General features: G+C 38.4%; 1 protein-coding gene across 1 annotated transcript in view; it reads left to right on the forward strand.

Moving 5' to 3' along the window:
- Nucleotides 1-17,442, forward strand: part of SNX7 (sorting nexin 7) — a 184,757-nt gene extending 167,315 nt beyond the window's left edge. The window contains exon 9 of the mRNA XM_012176935.4: nt 8,270-17,442. Within this exon, the coding sequence (XP_012032325.2) occupies nt 8,270-8,296 (27 nt within the window). The 3' untranslated portion in view covers nt 8,297-17,442. The remainder of the gene's footprint in view (nt 1-8,269) is intronic.
- The last annotated feature ends 5,969 nt before the right edge of the window (nt 17,443-23,411 follow it).

The following is a 23,411-nucleotide window of genomic DNA, read 5'->3' on the forward strand; positions in this document are numbered from 1 at the left end:
AATACACAGCACTTTAACAGATACCACTACTCAAGAATAGTATGAAAAAACAACAACAGTTCAGGTCAAAGCCATCTATTTTTTTCTTTTCTTTTTGTATATTTCACAGAGGAATAATTGAGACTCCATGATTATATGTGATCGTCTGAACATTATGGTTGCTTATTCACTATTCAGAACGCTGAGACTTACAGGTTGTCAATCCAAGTAAGAATGAATACACTTAGGGATAGCCATTTCCAACTAAGATGTAATTTCTGGTAACAGAATTATCACTGAACCTGAAAAAAAAAAATGGACAGCATGTATGGAATAAGGGTTTTCATAGTATTACTATCAGGGAATGGAGGACAGTGATGCCCGAAAGGTGGGGAGAAATGTGGTATGCTCTATGAATTTCCCTATATTTCTATGCTGAGAGGGCTTCCAGGCCATAGAATATGAAGACAGAGTCTGGCCAACATCCTGAGTTGAAGAGACAAAGCTGGGAGTTTGAGGAAAAATAGCTGCCTAGAGTTTACCTACCCAAAGGGCTGCAGAGGAGACAGCTTCACAGAAAGAGAACCCGGAGATCTGAGCTCATCTCTTTGTTTCTTTTGCAGAGTGGTGATGAGTGAACAGGGGTGAGGAAACTACGCAAGGCCATGGAAAAAATCACCCGAATGGGTTAAAGATGATGGTCCCTGGCAGGGATATAGGGCTGAGTATAGCCTTTCTTCTCTCCAGACAGAGTGAAAAACCTCCCACTTCATAGGGCATTACAGGGGGCTCAATGGTGTCTTCATCAATTATAGGATATTATTGATCTAAAACACTTTCTTCAGCCTCACCTAACAAATCTTAAAAGAAATAACAAACAGTACCCAAGTAAATTAATTGTGACCCAGAACAAAGCTCAAGAGTATTTATGGCAATACAAAAATATCCAGCATCTAGCAAAGTGAAGCTCACAATGTTGGAATTCAATAAAAATGACTGAACAAAATAATAGAAAACTATGACTCATAATGAGAGGGGAAAAAAATCAGTTAAATGTCTGATGTCACAAATGTTATAATTAGCAAATAAAAACATTTAAATAGTTCTCAAAATCCTATTCTATATGTTCAAAAAGTATAGAAGATATAAAAAAGAAAAATTTCATTTCTATAAATGTAAATTAAAATGTTTGATAAGAATAACACACTGGATGGGATTTGTGAAAAAGCAACATTCCAGATGTAAAAATTTGCAAGCATGAAGACTTGGGAATATGTCTATTTACAGAAATAACAGAAGCAGAAACAGAAATAAAGGAGAATTTTGAATCGCCAGTCTATGTCTGACGCAGGATGCAGCATGCTTGGGGCTGGTGCATGGGGATGACCCAGAAAGATGTTATGGGGAGGGAGGTGGGAGGGGGGTTCATGTTTGGGAATACATGTAAGAATTAAAGTTTTTAAAATTTAAAAAATAAAAAACTAAAAAAAAAAAAACGGATAGAAAATCAGTGAGATGTGAAACAATGTTATGTGGCTAATACACTTAATGGAGTGCTCACAGAAGACAGGGACTAAAGAAATATTTGAAGACATAAAGACAGAAAAATTCCAAATTCAGTGAAGTCTATGATTCCACAGATCAATAATATCAATGAATCCCAAGTACAAGAAACAAGAATAAAACTACAGTTTGTCTAATGATGCATTTGTTGAGAACTAATGGTAAAGAGACCAACCTAGATAGCATATTGAAAAGCAGAGACTTTGCCAACAAAGGTCCATCTAGTCAAGGCTATGGTTTTTCCAGTGGTCATGTATGGATGCGAGAGTTGGACTGTGAAGAAAGCTGAGCACCGAAGAATTGATGCTTTTGAACTGTGGTGTTGGAGAAGACTCTTGAGAGTCCCTTGGACTGCAAGGAGATCCAACCAGTCCATCCTAAACGAAATCAGCCCTGGGATTTCTTTGGAGGGAATGATGCTAAAGCTGAAACTCCAGTACTTTGGCCACCTCATGCGAAGAGTTGACTCATTGGAAAAGACTCTGATGCTGCGAGGGATTGGGGGCAGGAGGAGAAGGGGATGGCAGAGGATGAGATGGCTAGATGGCATCACTGACTCGATGGACGTGAGTCTGAGTGAACTCTGGGAGTTGGTGATGGACAGGGAGGCCTGGTGTGCTGCGATTCGTGGGGTCGCAAAGAGTCAGACACGACTGAGTGACTGAACAGAACTGAACTGAATGGTAAAGAGACCTTTTTAAAATCATACATATGATGAAGAATTTATATCCAGAATATATAAAAACCTCTGAAACTCAATAAAAAAGAGAACTAATTTTTTTTAAATGGGCAGAAGTTTTGAATAGACCAAAAGAGTTATACTATTGAGGCAAATAAGCAAATGAAGCAACACACAGCACAATTCATCACTAAAGAAATGCAAATTAAAATTGCAATAAGGAACCACCACATATCTGGGAGGATGGCTAAATTTATAAAGACTGAACATTCCAAGTGAATGTAGAGTAGCTCAAACTCTTATATAATGCTGAGTGCTCAGCTGTGTCCAGCTCCTTGCAACTCCATGGACCAGACTCCTCTATCCTTGGGATTTTCCAGGCCAGAATACTGGAGTGGGTTGCCATATCCTGCTTCAAGGGATCTTCTGGACCAGCGATCAAACCTGCGTCTCTTGTGTCTCCTGCATTGGCAAGCGGATTCTTTACCACTAGTGCCACGTGGGAAGTTCCCATATAATGCAGAAGAGGATATAAAATAGTACAATTATTTGAGAGCTTGGCAGTTTCTTAAAAAATTACACCCACCTCTACCACGTGATCTAGATAGTACACTCCAAAGTATTCATTAAAGGGCAATAAGTCTTTCCACACAAAGACTTGTAGAGTTCTTATGTTTAATTGCCAAAATCTCTAAACAAATCAAACAAGTGAACAGATAAACTTGTATTTTATATGTTTGTCACATAATTTTACATACATATTATTTTATATAATAAATATTTATAAAAATAAATATAATTTTATCATGTGTATAACATTAATATAATTATTCTATGTAAAATTTTATATAATGGAATTCTGCTCAGCAATAAAAATGAACTGTTGGTGTATTCTACACCATGAATTAATCTCCAAATAATTATGCTGAGTGAATGAAGCAAGCAAAAATAGAGTATACTCAACATAATTCTATTTATATCAAATTCTAGGAAGTGCAAATGAATCCAGAGTGACAAATTAGTCTGTAATCTAAAGTGACAAATTACTTTGGGGACAGGGCATGTGGGTGGAGTGAGGAGAGGTTGGAGAGAGCATTTATAAAAACATAAGGAAATCTTTGGGAATGATGGACATGTTCATTACTTTGATCATATTAATGGTTTCATGGGTGTAAACATACGTCAAAACTCATCAAACTGTACACTTAAAATATGTGGTGTTTGTTGTATGCTAATGTAACATCAATAAAGAAGACTGCATTAGCAGGCAGATACTTCACCACTGAGCCATCTGCAAACCCTGACATTACTATTGTCTTATTTGATGTTACAGATGATTAAATATCTTTCTATATACACATTTTAGGGGCTTCCCGGGTGGCACTAGTGGTACCAATGTAGGAAATGTAAGAGACCCAGGTTCAATCCCTGGGTTGGGAAGATCCCCTGGAAAGGATATGGCCTGGAGAATCTCATGGACAGAGGAGCCTGGCAGGCCACAGTCCATAGGGTCACACAGAGTCAGACATAACTGAAGCCACTTATGTGTACACACACATACACATTTTAATCATCTTGGAAACTTCTTCAGTGGATTGTTTCTATTGGAGCTGCTATTTTGCCAATAACTAGTTATGTTACTGGCATAACGTATCTGGCCTCTCCTGGTCTTAGCCCTGGAAGCCAAAGGAAGAAAAGCGTCCTCTGTGATGACTCATTAATCAGATTTCATTATGCAGCTAACTCTTTAGCACTGGAATCATTTATTCCATGCCACTTGCCAGAGAAATTGTTCTTTGGGAAGTTTAAAACTTTTTGTGGAAACATTTTTGTCATTAAAAAAACAGTACATGTTTCTTATAGGAAAGTTTACAAAATACCCCTTCCCCAAATTTTAAGTATACTATATAGTTATAACTGTTATTTTATGAAAAATCATATTTATATATTATGAGAATGCTCTATAAAGTTATGTAACTGGCTTTTTTCACTTGATATGAAATGACATTTTTTATACTAAAATTTTAATGGCTGTCATAAATTTAGTTATTTAGATATGCCATGATTTTTCACCTATCTCCTCTGTTTAGACATTTATGTAGTTTTAAATGGTTTACTACTATAGATAACATTACATCATTCACATTTTGCATAAAACTGTTTTTGGGGGGAAATTTCTCTGAAATGGCATTCTCTTCTTAAGCACATCCATAATCTAAAAATTCCTCTTTCTGGTTCAAGAATTCATTATTATCTACTGAACATTTGCCATGCAAGATACTATATAGTAGAAGATAAGGACCTGAATGCAGTCAAGTCCTACAGAAGCTAAAGGAAGAAGAGTTTCAAAGTAATAAGTTTACGTTTGAATTTGAAATCTCTTAAACAGTATTTTAAAAATACCAAATATGGTATTGGAAGAAGAATGGTTGAGAGTGCTGTATATTTATTCTTCTGCAGGAATTCTATGCTCTCTGTTTGGGTGTTTCCCTAGGAGGCCCCATTAGCATCAGTGTAACTTGAATCACAGGTTCATATGCTAAATAAAAATTACTTCTTGGTATGGCTGGGGTTTTGTTTTTATTGTTGTTGTTGCTGCAATCCCATGGACTGTAGCCCGCCAGGCTCCTCTGACCGTGGGGTTTCCCAGGCTATAATACTGGAGTGGGTTGCCATTTCCTTCTCCAGGGGATCTTCCTGACCCAGGAATCGAACCCTCATCTCCTGCATTGGCAGGCAGGCTCTTTACTTCTGCACCACTAAGGAAGCCTGACTTAATGTCTACCTTGCTGATTTTAATGTTCATAGAAATGATACCAAGATGACAGTTTTTGAGATCCTTAATGTTAGTATGCAAAAAAAAAAAAATCCACATAAACTTCAAAAGTTAGAGAATTTCATAAAATTAAAATGATGTATTTTTTTTCAATGTGTGTAGAAATGTACTTCCACAGAATTCAGATTTTATTATAAACACATTTTATTGGAAAGTGTGCTGTTGGAAATATTTGCAGAATCATTAGTGGTGTTGGGTAGGCAAGAATGAACCATATAGTAAAGGATAAAAAAGAGAGAAAAAGAACAGTCAGAGGCAAATTAAAATCCTGGCTGAATAAGCACAGTATTGGTAATAATGTTATATTGATATCAGTGAAAAGACAAATATTAAAATGTACTTTGAGGGTTATTTGGTTCACTATTGTGAAACTTTGAAAATGCTTAAAAATGGATCATTCACTTTGAAATGCTCAGGGAATTTTGATAACAATGGACTTTGTGAATAATGTCTGATTATTTAGAGAAGGGAATAATGGAGCTGGGCTTCCCAGGTGGTACTAGTGGTAGAGAATCCACCTGCCAGTTCAGGAGACATAAAAGATTAGGTTCAGTCTCTGGATCGGGAAGATCCCCTGGAGATGGGCATCGCAACCCACTCTAGTATTGTAGTCTTGCCTGGAAGTCCTATGGACAGAGTTGCCTGGCGAGCTACAGTCCATAGGGTCTCAAGAGTTGGACTGGAGTGAAGTGACTTAGCACACACGCACATATGGAGCTAAGGAAAAATACTGGAACTTATTCTATTCTGGACAGTAGTAAAGGCCTGGGATTATCTGGACAGAGGGACATATGACCATTTAGTCTTCAGCATTCAGAACTCAGCAGGAAACTACTAAAGGGTTGTTACTATCATTAGTCTTCTAAAAGCAGCTGTGAATAAGATAGAAAATGATTCATAAATACAGACACTGGTTCTGCCACTCCGTCCCCTACCAGCCCTAACAGACATTCTCAATCAATCGTGAATTTTTCCCCATTAAACCTAACAGGAGCTCGGAATCCTTCTTAATGTAATACCACACGTGTGTTCACTACCCACAGATGGGCTTTAAAGATATTTAATATGGCTTCCAAATCTGAGATATATTGATGTTTCAGTGTTCTCATTACCTGCTTATTTGATAGAACTCTTGTGAAGGATACATCAAATAGTTCATGTTAAAGTGCATTGTTAATAAAATGCTATAAACTGTTAATGCAGAGATGACAGCTAGGATGATTATTTGTTTATGCTTATAAAAATGTGGCTAATGCACAAATGAGCTAAATTCCTTTACCTACAGCCTAGAAGCCCTTCCTGTAGGCAGGCTTTTTCGTTAGAGTCACATTAACTCTTGCACATGTATTTTCCATTATATGATGTGTTTGCCAAGGGCAGGGCAGAGTATGTGTCTTTCATCTTTGTATTTCTGGGACTTGGTATAACATTAAAAATATAGAATGTGCTCAATGCTTGTTGAGCTAAAATTAGAATATAAAGCTAGGTAATTCAAACTCGCCATTCACTTTTATTACAATCTCAGATGAGGCCGGCAATTCAGAGCTTTACCTTCCATCTGCATTAGGCATTTTCCAGCCACTGTGAGCTTGCATTTTATATAGTTTAGTCTGGATGTCTTTGTCCAATTCTGTTGTGATATTTATAAGCCAACACATATGATATTCTTCTAAATTATGTAATAATGTGCTTGCATTTTGCTGGAGATGGTTCCCAAAAGATAAGTATTAATCCGACCACAAATATATTTACTTTCTGAGATTCAAGGACCTAAAATAGTGATAGAATCTTTGACTGTGTCTTTGTTCAGCCTTGCTACCAACTGGCAACTGATTTTGAGATTCTAAAAAAAAAAATATTTTCATATGTGTCCTCTTGAGCATCGTGCACTTTATTTCCTAAGAATTTAGGATTCAACTCACTCTACTCCGAAAGTGGTGCATTTTAGTTTATAGAAATATTGAGACAGCAACGCCCTGGCAAATTTGTTTTGGAAGAAGAGATGACTATTTCACGCTCATGTTCATACTGCCTTGGGAGAAATTTGTAATCTGGATCCCACAGCTGTTGCTAGGTGAACCTGTGGGGTCGTTTTCCTCTGGCTAAGCCAGTAGGGGGTTCCCACCTCCTGTCTCTCCAGCAAGATGCTCTCTGCATTTTTTATTACTTGTTGTAACCTTAACAACCGTGTTTAGAAATGCATGATTTTTTTTAAAAAAATTCTCTTTATAAATTATGTATGCTGTATTGACTTAAAATCATGCTCATTCACAGGTTCTGCATTTGAGAGAAAACAAAGAGGATTTGGATAGGGCTAGATTCTTAATGTATTTTTCAAGAGAGGGAGCTAAAAGGGAAAGCTAATTTTTTGACTATCCTAAGAGATGGCTTTTGGACTGATGCCGTAAAATCTTGTGTGTATTTGTGTGTATGTGTGTGTACGAGCACAAGAGACGTATCCCTGAGTATTAGCATGAGATTGATCTATTTTACCTGCCTCTCCCTCAGAGCACTGAGCTACTTCATTCAACACGTAACTCTAAATGCCAAGGCTGTGAGACCCTGTGTAAAGCTATCAGCTGAAGGAAAGCAGAGATGCCACATTTTAAAAGATAGAATTTTCCAAGAGTAGACAGAGAGGGGCAGGTGGTTGGTGTCAAATTTTCTGCACCACTATGCACCTCAAAGCAAAACAGTGTTTTGCAGATAGTAAATTCTAGCAAATATCAGTCTTTTGTAGTCTATATTCTTTGAGGAATGTTTTGGTCTGTTTAATAATTATACTTCTGGGAGAAATGAAAACATATTAGCCATATGTTTTTTGCATAAGATAAATATACCAGCCTCTGAGAACACCTACTGTTTTTGTTTTCATAAAACCTGTTTTAGGAAGGAAAAAAAAAAGAGACATGTTTTTTAAGGTTTGCCCCTGATATTGATGTTCTTGTTTTTAGAGTTTCTCTCTTTAGTCTGAGAGGAGGCCTTGAGGTCTTTGGGCCTATTCTTATCTTTGACTCACTTGATCCCCAAAGTTGATTTCTCATTTTTAAAATGCATATGATATCATCCATCTGTGTGAATAATGGCATAAGAATGAACTCACTGTTAAGAATCACTTGTGATTTGGAAAGGTTGGTTTCTATAGCTTTTAAGTGCATAAAACTGAGTTGATGTGTATAATGAGTCTTTTTTTTCTTTTTTTCATTCAACAGCAAGATGTTTCCTTCACTGAGCTTTGAATGGGTCTTATGAAGAATATTTTCAAGTGGTGCCTGCATTTGGACTTTACAAGGCCATCATTACTGACTTTACAAGAGCTTCTGTGGATATATGTTGCCCTATCACCAACTTTGCTGGCGATTTAAATTCAGCACTAAATTGGCTCCAAGAATGTTAACCAACGAATTTGGATAGCACAGTTTCTGACATCTTATCTAGGGGAAATCTCAGCTGTTCCCCTGCAGAAATAAGTTTGGAGCAGGGCTGCAATGCAACCTTAATTACAGGGCAGATGAACCAGCTACAAATGGACATCTACTACCACATGTTCTGTTCCAGAGAAGGATGCAATCAGTTCAAGCTGTTTTTGACTGATGTTTCAGATCATGGTCTTGTAAACAGGTCTGAAAATAGCTGCTTTTTAAAGACTGAAAATTCCTGTAATTAGGGTATGCCTTAAAAATTAACCCTAAAAAAAAAAAAAAGATTGGAGGATGGAGTAGCTTTCAGTTTTGAATTGCTAGCTGGATGGCTGCAGCACTGTTCTTAAAAGCGGAGGAAGCAGATCATTAGAAGGGATGTGTCTAAAAGCTGTGTGTCAGAAAAGAAAGGAAAATGGAGTTTCCTTGGTGCTGGAGAACTGTGTAATTAACTGGGATAACAAGCACCGATATTTATTGTGGTGGGATGCAAGGAAGAAGCTGAAAAACAAAACTCCTGGTGTCTCTGCTCCACATCTGCCAAACTAATTTGGGGGTAATTTTATCATTTTAATCTGTGTGATGTTCTTCCCCAGTTGCTAAAGTACCCTGGTGTATACCAGATGTCAAACATTTAGTGATGTCTCCGAGGCTCAGGATGGATTGGATTGCAGGTGTTTAATGCTTGCCAGGCCTTTAGATAAACCCAGAAACTGGTGTTTCCTGGTTAGCACTGATTGACAATACTTCGATCCTTTAGTAAATGTTAATGGCCATTCTGGCCACTAGGAGGAGCTAGAGGCTATTCCATCCACTTTGCTTTGTATCACCTAAGACTGGTGCAGATGTAAAAGGCTTCGTTCAGGTACTTGGGATCTAAGGAGTTAGTACAATGAAAGATGGAATTAAAACTCCCAGCCGATAGAGATATGGCTTGAAATACAGTAAAGTGACTAAGAGTACATAGTTCCCAGAGGCTAGGATTTAAGTCCTGGCAAAACGTTAACAAAACTCTGAGTCTCGATATCTTCAACTTTAGTGTAAGGATAATATTAGCATCTACCTCTTAGATTCATTGTGAGAAAAAATTAAAATTATCCAAATGAAGAATTTAGCTTAGTGTCTGGTACAACCTAAATGCTGTGCCATAAATGTTATTTAGTTTTGACATTATTATCTGATTGTGGAGCTTGGCTTCCAGCTAAGGTGAATGATGACTTAGGTTACCTATGCTATAGTTCCCTTTCTAGAAGTAGTTTACCTGGATATTTGAAACACTAAGTCTGGAGTCATATAGACTTGGATTCGAGTCCTGGTAGACATTCAATAAGTCTGTGACCTTGGGAAGTTTATTTAACTTTGTTAAACCTCTGTTTAATGATTTTTATCTTTTCCTGCTTTATTGAGATGCAACTGACACATAAAACCAGGTAAATTTAAGGTACAACATGACAATTTGATACAAACATATTGTGACATGATTACTGTAATAGGTTTAGTTAACCCTTCCATCAACATACATAATTACTTTTTTTTCCTTTGTAGTGAGAACGCCTAAGATTTACTGTCTTAGCAACATTCAAGTATATAATACAGAATTGTTGACTATAGTCACCATGCTGTACATTAGGTCCCCAAAGCTTATTCATCTCATACCTAAAAGTTTGTACCTTGTATACATGAATGTTTCTACCTTTTGACCAATATCTTCTCCATTTCCTCCACTTGCCAGCCTCTGTCAAGCACCATTCAATATCTCACTCGTCATAGGAGATTTTCTTTTAACTGGACAAGTGAGTCTTCTCATTTCTACTGAACTTATATTCCTCCTACTTACAACTTTGATTCTGATGGTAAATTTATTTCAGTCAATTTGAGATGATAGATTTTGGCTTCAAAGGACATGGTCTTTGTTCTCTTAGTCTTAGATGGTTCATTATTTTAGGCAACTATTCCTGGATTTTTAATTTGGCTGCACTGGGTTTTAGTTGGGCTTCCCAGGTGGCTCAGTGGGTAAAGAATCTGCTTGCAATGCGGGAAGCACAAGAGACACAGGTTTGACCCCTGGGGTGGGGAGGATCCCCTGGAAGAGGGCATGGCAATCCCTCCCAGTGTTCTTACCTGGAGAATTTAGCTCTCCAGGGTTTTAGTTGCCCTTGCCCCCCCAGGGGTCTTCAGTCTTCATTGCAGTATGTGGATCTCCTTAGTTGTGGCTTGTGGGATCTAGTTCCCAGACCAGAGATCAAACCTGGGCCCCCTGCACTGGGAGCATGGAGTCTTAGCCACTGGACCACCAGGGAAGTCCAAAAATATTCCTGGATTTGAAAATCAGCTAGATGTGATGTTTCGAGAGTCTCTTTTAGCATGAGTTTCTTCATCCTTAAAATGGGAATAAAAAATATATGTTTTGACATTGCATTTAAAATGTGCTTATGAAAATAAAGCACAGTGCCTGGTACATGACAGGAAGTTAGTGAACAAGCCAGACTGCTGCGAGAGATGAGAGAGTGTTGGAGCAGAGGGAGCCGTACCATCCAACTGCAGCTTGGCTCCATGGTCTAGAACTTACCTTGTCAGAGGACAAGGGTCTGGACTTTCACTTATATAGAATCCTTTCCCTTCCTCCTTTCAGCATAGACCTTTTTCTTTCTTTGTCCATTCTTATTTCTCCCTTTCCATGCTACCAGACCCAACTCCAAATCAACCAGATATCAAGTATGCAAACATAGCTTGGTGCCTCTTGTATTGTTCACTGATGCTTTTTTTTTTTTTTTTAACTGTGATGGGGGAAGAGTCAACAGTGGCTAAATGCATTGCTCAGATTCTGGAGAAAGTCCAGCATGAGGATTCTGTCAGACTAGGAAGATAACCTGTGGACCCAAGGACTGACTGATGGTCAGGGTCAAGCAGAAAGATGTACAGTATGTGCTTACTCGCTCAGTCATGTCTGACTCTTTGCTACCCCATGGAATGTAGCCCTCTATCCATGGGATTCTCCAGGCAATATACTGGAGTGGTTTGCCATTTCTTCCTCCAGGAGATCATCCTGACCCAGGGATCGAACCCCGGTCTCCTGTATTGCAGGTGGATTCTTTACCATCTGAGCCACTAGGGAAGCCATAGAAAGATGTATAAGGAACTCTAAAACAACTCTAGAACACATGCAAGACGTCGTGTCATTGTATTCAGGTTTCTGCACCTGACTCCTTTTTGTAGTTGGCTTCTTTCATAGCTTGACTTCTGCCAAATCACACCTTGGAGCAAAAATTAAAAAAAAAAAAAAAAAACTTTCCTTGCCACCACTGATGGATGTCTCTTGAAAATTTTTTCAATGGGTGACAAGCACTCTGAGAACAACCAGTTGACAGATGCCTGAAGTCAACAGTTAGAGCTGAAAAGGAAAAATGCCTGTTATAGTGCTGCTTAGTGAGAATTTAAAAATTTCCTACTAAACTTTAAACCCTTTAACATACTTGCAATGGTATTTTCTGAATTAGAAAAGCATGAGAGAAGCTACAATGTGAGAAAGAACTACTGAGAAGGTGAAAATATTTTTGCTGACATAAAGGACAGGAAAGAACCCTACAACTTTCAGTGATATTTTGAACAGGACTTTGTAACATGTTCTTATAAGTTACTTCTATATTGGTGTGTGTAAATTATGAGTGAGGAAAAACTATAGAGGAAAAGATGATTACATATTATGTTAGAAGATTACATTACCTTGAGTGTATCTGATTACATTATCTTAAAGACAATTTGAAAAGTATAAGAAGGCACTTTTCTCTTTCTTCAATAAGTAATTATCGGACAGATATTTTTGAAATATTGGTTCAAATGTACATGAAATTATAAGCTGGTCTAACATCCATGGTCAAGGTATGGCACTGGCAGGGTGTTCAAAATATTCTTAGATATTAGCCTAGTTAGATAAATGGCCTTTGCTTTTACTTTTAAGTTTGATATGAAATAAATTATTTAACATGCCCACTAACACAGATGCTGATAGTCAGTCCTGGGAAAAAGGAAAAGAGAAGCTAAGTGGAAAAGTCAGCAACACTGTACTCCACCAAATTTGTTTTGCTTACATCACATTCCAGAAGTATTGATTCATCCTTTTTCAATATACCCTCTATTTGGTGAAAATCCTTGTGACTGTTTTTGAGGGATGTGATCACAGACAGGAATTTTATTTCATTTATTTGGTTTAAGGAGTCAAACAAATATGTTCTGAGGACCTATAGTGCATGTTTCTATGGATTCATGAAATGAATGGAATGGAGGATTTATTTCTGTCAGGTGGTAAAGAATTGCTTCTTTGAGGAGGTGGCATTTGAGCTAAGAAGTTAAGGATAAAAAAGACCAAATGTGAAAATCCAGAGCAGAGAAAATGGCTGGTACAAAGTCTTGAAGGCAGAAGTGGACCTGATATCTGGGTGCATTGGAAAAGAAGTTTCCCTAAAGAATTCTGAACCACAGACCTGGGTTCAGTGCATGGCTCCCCAAATACTAAGCAAAGACTTATTTTATGGTGGTCATGCTTGGCATTGCCCTAGGCACCTAACAGAGGTAAACATGAATTTTCTCTACACAGAAAGATCTCACAGTGAAGCTTCCCTAAACATGCAAGAAGTCAAGTCATCATAACTGGGAGACAGCAGAACCTATAGTCTACAAAATTAAAGGCTCAAAAAAGGCAAATGCTGCAAGGATCAAGACAGAATTATAAATGAACATGTTAAATATGTTGAAAAAAATGAAAGAATAGGGTCTTTCTTTAACTAAAAGACATATATTGAACATATTTTATGTGCCAGGCAGTGTCCTGAGCGCTGATCTTAAACCTCCTAACATCTTAGAGGAACCAGATATCAAATTGCCAACATCTGTTGGATCATAGAAAAAGCAAGGGGATTCCAGAAAAAACATCTCCTTCATTAACTATGCTAAAGCCTTTGACTATGTGAATCAGAACAAACTGTGGAAAATTCTTCAAGAGATGGGAATAATACCAGACCAACTTACCTGCCTCCTGGGAAACCTGTATGCAGGTCAAGAAGCAACCGTTAGAATAGGACATGGAACAACAGACTGGTTCCAATTTGGGAAAGGAGTACATCAAGGCTGTATATTGTCACCCTGCTTATTTAACTTCTATGCAGAGAACATCATGAGAAATGCTGGGCTACATGAAGCACAAGCTGGAATCAAGATGGCCAGAAGAAATATCAATAATGTCAGATATGCAGACAACACCAACCTTAAGGCAGAAAGCAAAGAGAAACTAAAGAGCCTCTTGATGAAAGCGAAAGAGAAGAGTGAAATGCTGAGTTAAAATTCAATATTCAAAAATGAAGATCTTGGCATCCGGTCTCATCACTTCATGGCAAACAGATGGGGAAACAATGGAAACAGTGACAGATTTTTATTTTCTTGGGCTTGAAAACCACTGCAGATGGTGACTGCAGCCATGAAATTAAAAGATGCTTACTCCTTGAAAGAAAAGCTATGACAAACCTAGACAATGTATTAAAAAGTAGAGACATCATTTTGCTGACAAATGTCCATCTAGTCAAGGTTATGGTTTTTTCAGTAGTCATGTACAGATGTAAGAGTTGGACCATAAAGAAGGCTGAACACTGAAGAATTGATGCTTTTGAACTGTGATGTTGGAGAAGACTCTTGAGAGTCCCTTGGACTGCAAGGAGATCCAACCAGTCAATCCTAAAGGAAATCAACCCTGAATATTCATTAGAAGGACTGATGCTGAAGCTAAAGCTCCAATACTTGGGACACCTGATGGGAAGAGCCAGCTCACTGGAAAAGACCCTGATGCTGGGAAGGATTGATGGCAGGAGGAAAAGGGGGAGACAGATGAGATGAGTGGATGGCATCATTGACTCTATGGACATGAATTTGAGCAAACTCCAGGAGATAGTGAAGGATAGAAAACCTGGCATGCTGCAGTCCATGGAGCTGCAAAGAGTCGGACAAGACTGAGGGACCAAACAAGAACAACATCTTATATGGCCTCCATTCAAGTGATTATTTATCCCAGTTTTTCATCTCTGGCTGTGGAACACCTTTGTATGTGCTCCTTCTCCTAGATACTCTTCTAAGTTCCATTCAAGGTCAGTTTGCTTGTTTTTCAAAATGTATGTCATCTACCTTTGGTTCTGTGTTGTAGAGTGTGTTGTGGGCTACTTCAAGAGCACACCTCTTTTCTATTCTGCTTGTGATCTAAAATGAAAGTGCTCTGTCCTTGAGCCTGACACAATGGGCAGATTTGAAAAGTAATGATTAATTCAATGGTAAATTTCATTGAAATGCACATAGAACTGGCAAATGAGAATTGTAAAAGGATTTGAATTATTTGGACCATTGGAATGAAGGGTGAAGGGCTTTAACATACACACACACACACAAAGATAAAAGAAAAAGGGAGAGAGAGAAAGAAAGAAGAACATTGTTATATTGACATTTGAATTTGAATTTCATGGTTACTAAAATAACCATATAGATGATTTACACTCAATCTATTCTAGAAATAACAGAAAATGTAGGCACAAACTGATGGTATTGATTATAATAAAAAAATGTTTTCAACATAATTGAGAGATGTTGATTCAGTATAAGAATCTTAAATCTTTATTAAGAAATACTATAGCCTCATCTTCTCTGGTGGTGGTGTGTGGTTTAGTCTCTAATTCGTGTCTGATTCTTACAACCCCATAGACTGTAGCCTGCTAGGCTCCTCTGTCCATGGGATTCTCCAGGCAAGAATACTGGATTGGGTTGCTATTTCCTTCTCCAGGGGATCTTCCTGACCCAGGAATTGAGCCCGGGTCTCCTGCGTTGCAGGTAGATTGTTTACCTACTGAGCTATGAGGGAAGCCCCTCATCTTCTGTAGAGACACTTAAAAAAGAAATTATGGGATTCTTATATTCTTTAAGCTTTGGCTAAGTGAAGCTTTATTTAACAAAAGAAAGAAATATATGAATGACCCATTAAATGAGGTTTAAGTTTTCTGGTTTTATGATATTACTTCATGTAGGCCCTTTCTTGGGTACTCTGGCAATGAACTGGATTAAACTAAACAGTATGTTTGTGTGTATCTGTGTGTTTGTATGTGTATATTGTCACATACTTTTTTTTTTTAAGAAAGAGTATCATTTAAAGCATATGAACTTCCTTCTTTTTAATAGGACCAGCTAATCATATAGGAACAATCATATAGGAACAATAGTAAAAATCCACCATTTTTGTTTTAAGAACAGAGGTGACAGTGAGCATGAAACTGCCATAATAATAGAAATAATAAAAATATTTAATAACATTTTCGGTCATGCTTCTATCTTTTACCAAGCATTATTTCCTCTGGGTCTCATAACTGTGTTTAGTGGATAGTTTTATCTCTAATTAGGTATTGTTTGATAGAAAAAGATCTGATGTACTCAAGCTAGATTAAGTAAAGGAAGATTTGTTACTAAGAGAAAGGAGTTCTAACAAAACCAAAAGATAGGTGGTTTGGGAGGGCTCCCACTGTATTGAATCATAGCAGGAAAGCCCTTGGTAACCCAAGCACTTCTCCACTGCTCTCTCGGTCTGCAAGTGTTTCCTAGTTTTCAGTGTCTGCCTGTCTGTCTCCCAACTTCCTCTTTCCTTGCAGAGAGGTCATTATGTCTGCCGCAGGTTTTCATCCTTAACCCTGGATCTCACATGTTTTTCCTACTTCTGGCAGATCCAGCTAATGACCAGAATCCCTGTATTCCAATTTGAAATTTCTGGGAGTAGGGAGCAGAGAAGCTGAAATGTCCTGTATGGACAAGGCGAAGCAAGAGATAGGGCCCCCGGTTATCTAGGGGTAACTCATTGTGGGTGGGGGCAGCTTAGAAGAGATAGAGTAGGCTAGACACCCAACCTCTAGTGTGTCAAAATGCATTCCCTTTACAGATGAGGAAACAAGGCTCTATATTCTTCACTACCCAAAGTCCAACTGAGATCTCAAAGCCCTTAGCATGATAATTCAAGGTGAAAACAACGATAATCATTAAAATACATTAGGTAAAGTCCATCAACGTGTTGATGACAACTTTGATATTTTCTGAAATATTAAAATGTTTCAAAGAGTTTTTATTTTTTGGTATGTACCTGCTTTCTTGTTCTCTAAACACATAAACCAACAAGGCCTTTACCACTCAGAAGAAAATTCCATGCCAAACTGAAAGCTGAAAAATGAAGGGGCTGACTTTAAAAAAATAATAATTTATTATAATTGGAGGCTAATTACTTTACAGTATTGTGGTGGTTCCCTTGTAGCTCAGCAGTAAAGAATCTGCTTGTAATGCAGGAGACCTGGGTTCGATTCCTGGGTTGAGAAGATCCCCTGGAGAAGGAAATGGCAACTCACTCCAGTATTCTTGCCTGGAGAATCCCCATGGACAGAGGAGCCGAGCAGACTATACAGTCCATGGGGTCGCATTGTGGTGGTTTTTGCCATACATTGATTTGAATCAGCCACGGATGCACGTGTGTCCCCTCTTCCTGAACCCCGCCTCCAACCTCCCTCCCCATCCCGCCCCTCTGGGTTGTCCCAGTGCACTGGCTTTGAGCGTCCTGTTTCATGCATTGAGCTCAGACTGGTCATCTATTTCACATATGGTAATATACATGTTTCAATGCTATTCTCTTAAATTTGCAGTTCCCTGATTATAGACTTGGTCTCCTTTCGTGAGTTAGGAGTCACTCTTTCCTAGTGGTGTGTGATAATCTGGGGCTTTTTGCTGTCTTATATGGTACCCAGAAACCGTATTTAATGAGAAAATATAGTGTGATTTGTAATCCATTCCAGGATATTCAAACACAGATTTGGTTTTTGTTTCATTTGAAAGTTGTAGAGTCATTATTGTTGCTTAAGTAACAGAAAACAGGTTCTTTCAAATAAACTGCAGTTTGACATATTGAATGGTGAATATATGTCTTACCTTTGTTTGATGACCCTAACATTTCTGGCAGGCCTCTGTCTCACTAACTCTTAAATTTTCAACAGTGAGGCTCTTAGGACTATGTAGACAAGGAGTATGAGATGCTGGCTTTCCCCTTACTTTCCTAATATGTTCATTAACATCATTAAGCAAACAGTTCTAGGCCACACTAAGAGTGGGGCTTATTATCTTTATTAAATCCCAGCTTCTACTTCAGTGTCTCCCACATAGTAGGTGTTTATTCTTTATTAAATGCTATTGTTTCACCGTAAGATTTCACCTGAAAAGAGACATTCAGTTGGAAAGTTCCACCGCTGGAAGGTGTTCAGATTAGGCATCATCAGTAGTTCAGGCAGAAAACAGCTGTAAACCCATCCAGAGTGAGCAACAGTTCCGAGTGACCCAGGAATCAACCAGCCTTCAGGCTGCTGTTTCTCTAAGATATTCCGGAAACTGACGTGGTATTCCATATTAATGCAAAGCTAAAGTAATTTTAAGCACTGTTTATAGGCTGCAATATAGGATCTAGAACATAGAAAAAAAATTAGTTCCACTCTGTCTTTATGTTATTTTCCCTTGTCTCCATTTCCATTACTTCAAAAAATATTTAATAATACAAATATCCTGCAGGCTGGACAACAGAGACAAATAAGACAGAGTCCCTACCTTTAAGAACCTTTCAGTTTGCAGAAAACCAAGGGAATTAATAAACAGTAATTAGATAATATTGATACTTCGATTAAGGGTATTGTACACGCATGCATGCTAAGTTGCTTCAGTCGTGTCTGACTCTCTGTGACTCTGTGGACTGTAGAATGCTAAGCTCCTCTGTCCAAGAGATTTCTCCCACAAGAATACTAGAGAAAGCTGCCGTTTCCTTCTCCAGGGGATCTTCCCAACCCAGGGATGGAACCCGAGTCTCTTACGTCTTCCACATTGGCCGGCAGGTTCTTTACCACTAGCACCACCAATGAAACCCTAAGGGTATCATGGTTATACGTAAAGGAGGAATTATTTTAATCTTGAGATTTGGAGAGTGGTGTTGTGATGTTTTCATAAAGTTTTAATGTGAATGACAATTCTTCAGATATTTCTTAAAGAATTTTTTTTTTCACTTTGGGAGATTAAAAAAAATTCAGGTATTAACTTGTAAATGAGAACTTTCTACAAAATATTTTTATGATTATCTCCTTTTGGGGGAATAAATATTAAACAGACCACAAGGCAGCAGGGTTTTCCCAGGCACAGAGAAAGGAGACAACTTGTTGTGCTTGATAAATGTAGGGTGGCTGCTCTGGAGCATGGGGTGAGGGTATATGTGATGCTAGAGATGTGCTCCTCTGGGCTGATGTGCATATTTGTGGCTTTCTTCTGTCAAGTATTCTTACTGAATGTCTGATTCTGAGGTTTGAATTGGAAATTTTGAAATGATAGTTAATGACCATTTACTAAGGTATGCATGTATAAAATTCTGAAGGGCAGAAAGCCAAAAGGAAAGAATAGGATCACGAAATAAGAAAAGAAAATTTGCAGGGATTATGTTTATTAGATCTAGGTGCTATTTTCTAAATCCTAAAACTTTTCATGGGGTGTCAAACCATATGGGTTTAATTAATTTTTTTCCTAGCAGATGTTCAAAGACAGTTTTCACATGCCAAAGATTATGAGAAATGTCCAACCAAAAGGATACTGGAATGATAAATCTGACAGGTTTTGGTGGTGAATATAACAAATATAATTTACATACTTAGATGCTTATTTTTACTGCAAAAGCTTTTGGAGAAAATATTTAAACCGTTATTGAAGGTCTCTGATATCATAAATGCCTGTTAGTTGGCTTGTATCTACCACTGCCTGTCATCTCAACTCAGCCTGTTCTATAAACAGTACATTTTCCAAAACCATTTCCTGAAGTCTAAACACTGAATAATGTTTAAATGAAAAGATGGAAAAGAAAGACAGAAAGCCTTCAGATTGGCTTTCCCAGGTACTTTCCCCACACCTTCTATTATTTTCCTTACCTTTGGAGGTCTAGTGACTCAGTAACATAATTACAATTCATTGATCATAAAGACTAACTCATACTAACCAAAAAAACTGATTGGCTATTTCACTAGTTGAGACTGAGGGATATTCATTTCCAGCAATCAAATAACCTTCTTCCACACAAGTCAATCCCTCCCCAGACATAGAGTCTGGGGTATTAAATTGACAACCAGAATATTCCTTGTGGATGCTAAGTTGCTTCAGTTGTATCTGATTCTTTGTGACCCCATGGACTATAGCCTGCCAGGCTCTCTGTTCATGAAATTCTCCATGCAAGAGCACTGGCGTGGGGTTGCTATGTCCTCCTCCAGGGGATCTTCCCTACCCAGGGGTCCACCCTGCATCTCTCACATCTCCTGCATTGGCAGGTAGGTTCTTACCACTAGTGCCACCTGGGAAGCCCCAGAATGCTCCTTGGCAGGCACCAAATTAGATAAATGAAAAGTAGAACATTTTGAAGATGGTTTTACTGATCATGATGATGATCACAAACCTTCCCTAGACAACAGATTTCCCCCTCTCTAATAAAAAAGGTTTGTTAGACTTCATGACTATTTTCTTTAGAAAGTAGTGGAGAAACACTTGGATGTCACTTCAACAGTCTCCATGGATTGAGACGATCACAAAGGTCTGTCCATCTTCACTAGGAGGGGACATAAATCTCACCACTCAATGAGAGGAGTATCAAGATGACATCATAAGATGTCTTGTCTCATATGGGACAAGATATGTTGATGATGGTCATCTTTGCAAAATACAATCTGCCACAGCCTATTCTCTGTCTACAACAATTCACATCACTTTTGCATCCCAGATGTGTCTACCTTTGCCTCAAGATTTCCAAAGTTTCATCTCATTACAGCACATGCTCAAAATTCAGTATTTCATCATTTGAATTAGATTTGGTCTCCTCATGAGAGTTTCCTCAAATTTATCACGTTTAGTACAGTTCCTCTCAATCTAAAGACATGTAAATTGAAAGAGATAAATTGTCTGGCCTTTAGCTCGCTGATCCCAAAACACAAATTCTGGTACATGAATAAGATAACTGCTCAAAATGCGGAGCGTATAAAAACCATACATTCACTGGCTCAGAGCAGTTCTGAAATCCAGTGGGACACATTTCACCAGTTCTCTGATTAGGGTTCAATCTCACTTTATAGGAATTCGTGGTAGCACTTGATTCTGCTCTCTGAGTTCTTCCTCCCCTCACCTCCAGGAAGCCTGGGATTTCAGTTGAGAAGCCTTCCCAGCCTGCTTCCTGCCTGCAAAATTTTTTAAGTGCCAAAGTTTCTTTTCATTTTGTACTGTCTCTGCTTCTTTCAATCTATGATGACAATACTTGTGACAGGGCTGCTGCTGCTAAGTCACCTCAGTCGTGTCCGACTCTGTGCGACCCCAGAGGCAGCAGCCCACCAGGCTCCCCCATCCCTGGGATTCTCCATGCAAGAACACTGGAGTGGGTTGCCATTTCCTTCTCCAGTGCATGAAAGTGAAAAGTGAAAGTGAAGTCACTCCATCGTGTCCGACTCTTAGCAACCCCATGGATTACAGCCCACCAGGCTCCTCTTGTCCATGGGATTTTCCAGGCAAGAGTACTGGAGTGGGGTGCCATTGCCTTCTCCGTGTGACAAAGCAGTTCTTTTTAAAAATATGACTTTTCTATGACTCTTATTGGGGTTCACTCCCATTGACAAAGCCACAAGTACAAGTGTCTTTAAGACTGGCCACCTTTTCTATTTTGGCCTTGCTGAAAGGAAGCTAAATGACAAAATGCTTAATATTCTTATGAATCCCAATTTATGGTAGAATCTGCAAGGCATTCTCTAAGGTCCTTAAAGTGCTTTTGACTTGTCCAGAAGTTCTTGTAAGACACTCTATTCGAACTTTATAAACTCAAGAAAAGAGCCTATAATCCCTTCCAGGATTTGATCTTTGTTGTGACACTTAATTTGAGAATCATGTGCCATTTGGAGAGACTAGATATGAGAAATAGTTTTATTTTTGAGCCCAGCAAGTTTCAACTTTGATATTTAACAGTTTTTTCTTTAGCTCAACTTGTTCCTTTCATATTTTATCAAAACCTAGGAAAAGAAGCCAGGTGGCAAGTTGAATATTTTGCCTGGAAATCTTGACTATATCATTATTTCCGTGATAATACATTTTCTATTTTTTCACATTAGAGCAGGCAATAGTGTTGGCAAGTTTTCTGCCTCTACATAACAAGAAACCCATTTCTGTAGCTTCCAGGAACATTTTTCTTATTTTTCTTTAATTTCTCACCCATAGCCTTTGGGCTTTGAGATCCTTTATATATCTGTAACATTCCCTTCATGTCCCTTCTAGCTTTCACAGTCTTCAGCTCCTTCCAGCTTCTACCCACTACTGTATCCCTAAACCAAAATCTCATATTTAGGTTTTTGTTATGGCCTCACTCATTTTGGAATATCAAATTATGTGTCAGATGTCTACCGTTTTATAGCAAATCACTGACAATCATAGTGGCTTAAAACAATAACAATCATTTATTTTGTTCACAACTGTGCAACTTGGGCAGGGCTCAGTGGGGACAGCTTATTTTTGCTCCATCCAGTGTCAAACAGGACAGCATGCTTGTGGTCTGGATGACCCGTTTTCAGGATGGTTCACTCACTGAAATCTGTTAACTGGAGTTCAACCAGGGCTTTTAGCCAGGGGCCTTGATTCCTATTCATGTGAGCCTCTCCATGGGTTTCTTGGGCCTGCTCACATCATGGTGACTGAGTTCCAGGGTTGAGCATTCCAAGAAAACAAGGTAGAAATGCATGGCGTTTTTCTGGCTTAGCCTCCAAAGTCGTATAGCACCACTTCAGCTGAAGTCTACTGGTTGAGACGTGTCAAGGTCATATTGCTTAAAAAGTATGGAAAGGGAATTATTGTTACAACCAATTTTGGAAAGAAACAGCCTGGTCCAACTAGGATTGTTGAAAAAGTCTTCCAGTTTATGGGCCATTGGTAAGGTATTTTTTGTCTAGTTTTCAGTCTTCCTATTTGACTTATTGATTTATATATGTTCTTTGTACATTGCGAATATTGGTGTCTATCATATCCATTGACAATATTTTTACTCCAGAACATTCTTTGTTATAATCCAATAGATTTTTAAATGGACCACACTGGTGTCGCCACCCCCAGCATCCATGCCAGAAGTGTGCTGTGGTCGAGGTGCACAGGAATGCTCAAGTCCTCTGTCTCTCATTTGCTACACCTATGACAATAAACAATAGAAGAAAGCAAAAATTTATAAAGTAAAAATAAGGATATTATATTTGTCCTACAGTTGATGGGAACAATCCTATGCTAGTGAAGTATTTAAAGGAAAGAACTTCCTAGAATAAGAAATTAAAATATATCTCTTATATGCAAACACTGGACAGTACCTAGCACATAGTAGGTGCTCGTTTAATGCTTGCTTAATGACTAGTTTCCTTCCATCTGGGATAGGCTTAGTTTGTGCTCTACCAAATGCAATCCCTGAGTATTTTATTTGGGAAGGGAGTTCAGTAACCAAAGAGAGGATGGTGCTATGATGAGTTTCTGAGTATAGACAAAAAGAAACTTAATCTATCTGGGACTCTTTAAAAGGCTATAAGGAACACACTTCAGAATAATCCCACCAGGAGGCAAAGGATACTGCAATGTCAGGCTACCAATGCTAGTGCCTGTGGGTTGAGTGTTAATTCTGGGAGCATTTGCCTGTGACAGTTCCAGCCCTCTCTGAATGCAGGTGCTTGAGATAAAAAGCCATTGACCCGCACAGAAGTGCGTGCCAAGGCACAGTTACCCTCCCTCTGCGGTAGGGCGATATTCAGGTGGGCCTCTGGCAGCATTTACTATAGTGATATATTGGATAAAGGGAAAAAGA

Source organism: Ovis aries, chromosome 1 (assembly GCF_016772045.2).
Source record: "Ovis aries strain OAR_USU_Benz2616 breed Rambouillet chromosome 1, ARS-UI_Ramb_v3.0, whole genome shotgun sequence".
NCBI classification, from domain to species: Eukaryota; Metazoa; Chordata; class Mammalia; order Artiodactyla; family Bovidae; genus Ovis; species Ovis aries.